The following is a 2,682-nucleotide window of genomic DNA, read 5'->3' on the forward strand; positions in this document are numbered from 1 at the left end:
TCCGTGTGGTTTTAGGGTTGTTTTCGGGATGGTCTAAGATATTTGCTTAACCGCTTTATATGTGAGAACATTAATCGATAGAAATACGCTTTGTGGAAACTTCATGCTCGATTTGTCTAGAAGCTAAGTACTCTGGTTTTGCTAGAGTTAGTTAATAGTACGAGATGTTAATCCCTTAGTATTTTGCTTTTGATATTTTTAATAAACATTAGTAGGGAATCAATGACTAATATATTTTATTATGTACCTCTGTTTTGTTGATAGAAGTACTTTTAAGGAAAGGCTCAATGCGTAAATAATTTGTGTTTTGTATTACGAACTTATTCGATCTAAATAACTTTTCGTAATTTGTTGTGTTTGAGAAATTGAAAAAATTTTTTTTTTTTTTTTTTTTTTTTTTTTTTTTTGCAACAAGTTGCAACGTTTTTAGTGAGCTCTTAAATTTTATTTAATTAAAAATACATTATATATAATACATGTACGTCTAAATAACATTACCTACCAGCTTACAATCTCCTTTACAATAAACAATAAAATAATAAGTTAAATAACAATTAATCACTGCTAAAACCATGGAGTCAATCAAAGATTCACTGTCTGCCATGTCGGAACTCTTCAATACCAAAATGAATGAATTTCAACATGAGTTACAAAAGACATCTTCATCAGTTGCTACACACACACCATCACTTTCAACGGAGTTCACGCAGTTTAGAAGCTTCATTATAACTGCTCTCAGCACTCTTCAGCGTCAGGTAGAATTTCTTGGAAGGGAGTTGGACCGCCAGGAAATGCAAAGAAGGCGCAAAATACTACTTCTTCATGGAGTCCCAGAAGAAAAAGCCGAGAACACCAGTGCTCGTGTGACTAGTCTCGTTGCTGACCATCTGGACTTAACAAACTTTTCAAGCTCCAGCATCAAATCTTCCTATCGGCTTGGTAAGTCTACAGCCAACCGGAATAGGCCAATTGTAGTTAAGTTCTGTGATGTTAGCGTGCGGGATAAGGTGTGGTTTGCCAAGTCAAAATTTAAAGGCACTGGTATAACCCAATCGGAGTTCCTCACGAAGACACGGCACGATGTGTTCCTCTTAGCACGGCAGCGTTTCGGCATTGGGAAGTGTTGGACCCGGGATGGACGGATATTCTTCATAGCCCCAGATGGATCGCGTCACCAAGTTGAATCACTCGCTGAACTCGACGCTGTATCCTCTTCACCTTTAAAATCTCCAGAAGTCAAGGTCCTTAACGTCTCGAAGAATCCAGACAGCAAAGTTGCAGTTTCTCGTCCGAAACGAATTGTTAAAAAGTAGTGATTATAATTTTCAGTTGTACATAGTATCTGCTTACTACTACCATTGGTTTGTTTACTTTAATTTACCTTCATAATCACTTACTTTCTTTATTGATTGGTGTAGTTATAAGTGAGTGTAGTTTAAAATTTGTTACTATTATGTCAATTGTCAGATATCAAATACAGATTGTGCCGACAACTTTTTAATGACAGCTGTCACGATCTGGACTCTAGTGTTTTGTCAATTGTAAATACGTTTGTTTGACTGTTTCTTTATTTTTAAATAATTTATTTATTTTATTTCTTTCTTTTTTTTTCTTTTTTTTCTCTTTTTGTATTACTTGTTTTTTGTTCTGTAATACATAAATTTACTTTTAATTTTTTTTTTTTTTTTTTTTTTTTAATTGATAGTGAAATGACTGTAATAATAATATCTGTTCTGTTTTGTGTTAATATATTGTATTCCAGCTACAAATTTTCCATTGTGAAATTAATTTTGTGTTACTTCTCACTACCAGTTTGTTTTGTGACTTATTCTATTGATAGTTTTGTTTTTTTTTTTTATGTTATTTTTAGTTTATTACGCTATAATTTTTGTTTTGTCATTAGCCATTAGTACTTGAATGTAAACACACCGATTCGATCCTTTTTTTATGTTATGTCAGTGGTAAGCAGATTATGTATATTATGTATATAATTATGATTTAAAATTATTATTCTTTAGTTTTTAGGTTTTTTAGTTATTACTAATTAGTTTTATCAATTTCTTAATCTTTCAACAGCTGGCGGGTAAGATGGAACTATTATATATTCGCAACTTGTATATTTATATATTGTTTTTATTACATATATTTATATACTTATTTTATTTTAAGTTATTATACTCTTATTTATTTATTATTATTTAATATATATGTATAATGATTGATAATAGCCATGTTCAAGACGACAATGATATTTATCTTTCTCTCTCTTCTGATTTAACCAGTAGCGACGACAGCTTTCAAAGTATTCCTTCGCTCAATGAATCCCTATTAAATCTTTTTACAGACGTACCTAAAAACTTTAACATTGTTCATATTAACGCTCAGAGTATTCCTGCTCACTATCCTGACCTTCTCACATCGTTTGATAACAAAAACCTCCATGCTATACTTATTTCTGAATCATGGCTTAAGCCATGTTTGTCTTCTGAGTCATATTCTTTACCGGGTTTCCATTTAATTCGAAATGACCGAGTCAATAGAGCTGGTGGAGGTGTTGCCATGTACCTGCGATCCTACATTCCTTTTAAAATTATCAGCATGTCAGCACCTCAGACTAGTCCTTCCGCGGAACATCTTTTTATTGAGTTAACCTTTTCCCATTGTAAACTTCTACTATGTGTT

At 32.3% G+C, this 2,682-nt stretch overlaps 1 protein-coding gene across 1 annotated transcript; it reads left to right on the forward strand.

The window, feature by feature from the left end:
* Positions 1 to 513: 513 nt before the first annotated feature.
* LOC124535600 lies at positions 514 to 1,475 on the forward strand. Its single transcript, XM_047111862.1, has one exon. It carries the CDS (start codon positions 573 to 575, stop codon positions 1,311 to 1,313), a length of 741 nt encoding a protein of 246 aa, XP_046967818.1. The 5' UTR covers positions 514 to 572; the 3' UTR covers positions 1,314 to 1,475.
* The last annotated feature ends 1,207 nt before the right edge of the window (positions 1,476 to 2,682 follow it).

This window comes from Vanessa cardui, chromosome 15, assembly GCF_905220365.1.
Source record: "Vanessa cardui chromosome 15, ilVanCard2.1, whole genome shotgun sequence".
Taxonomy (NCBI): Eukaryota; Metazoa; Arthropoda; class Insecta; order Lepidoptera; family Nymphalidae; genus Vanessa; species Vanessa cardui.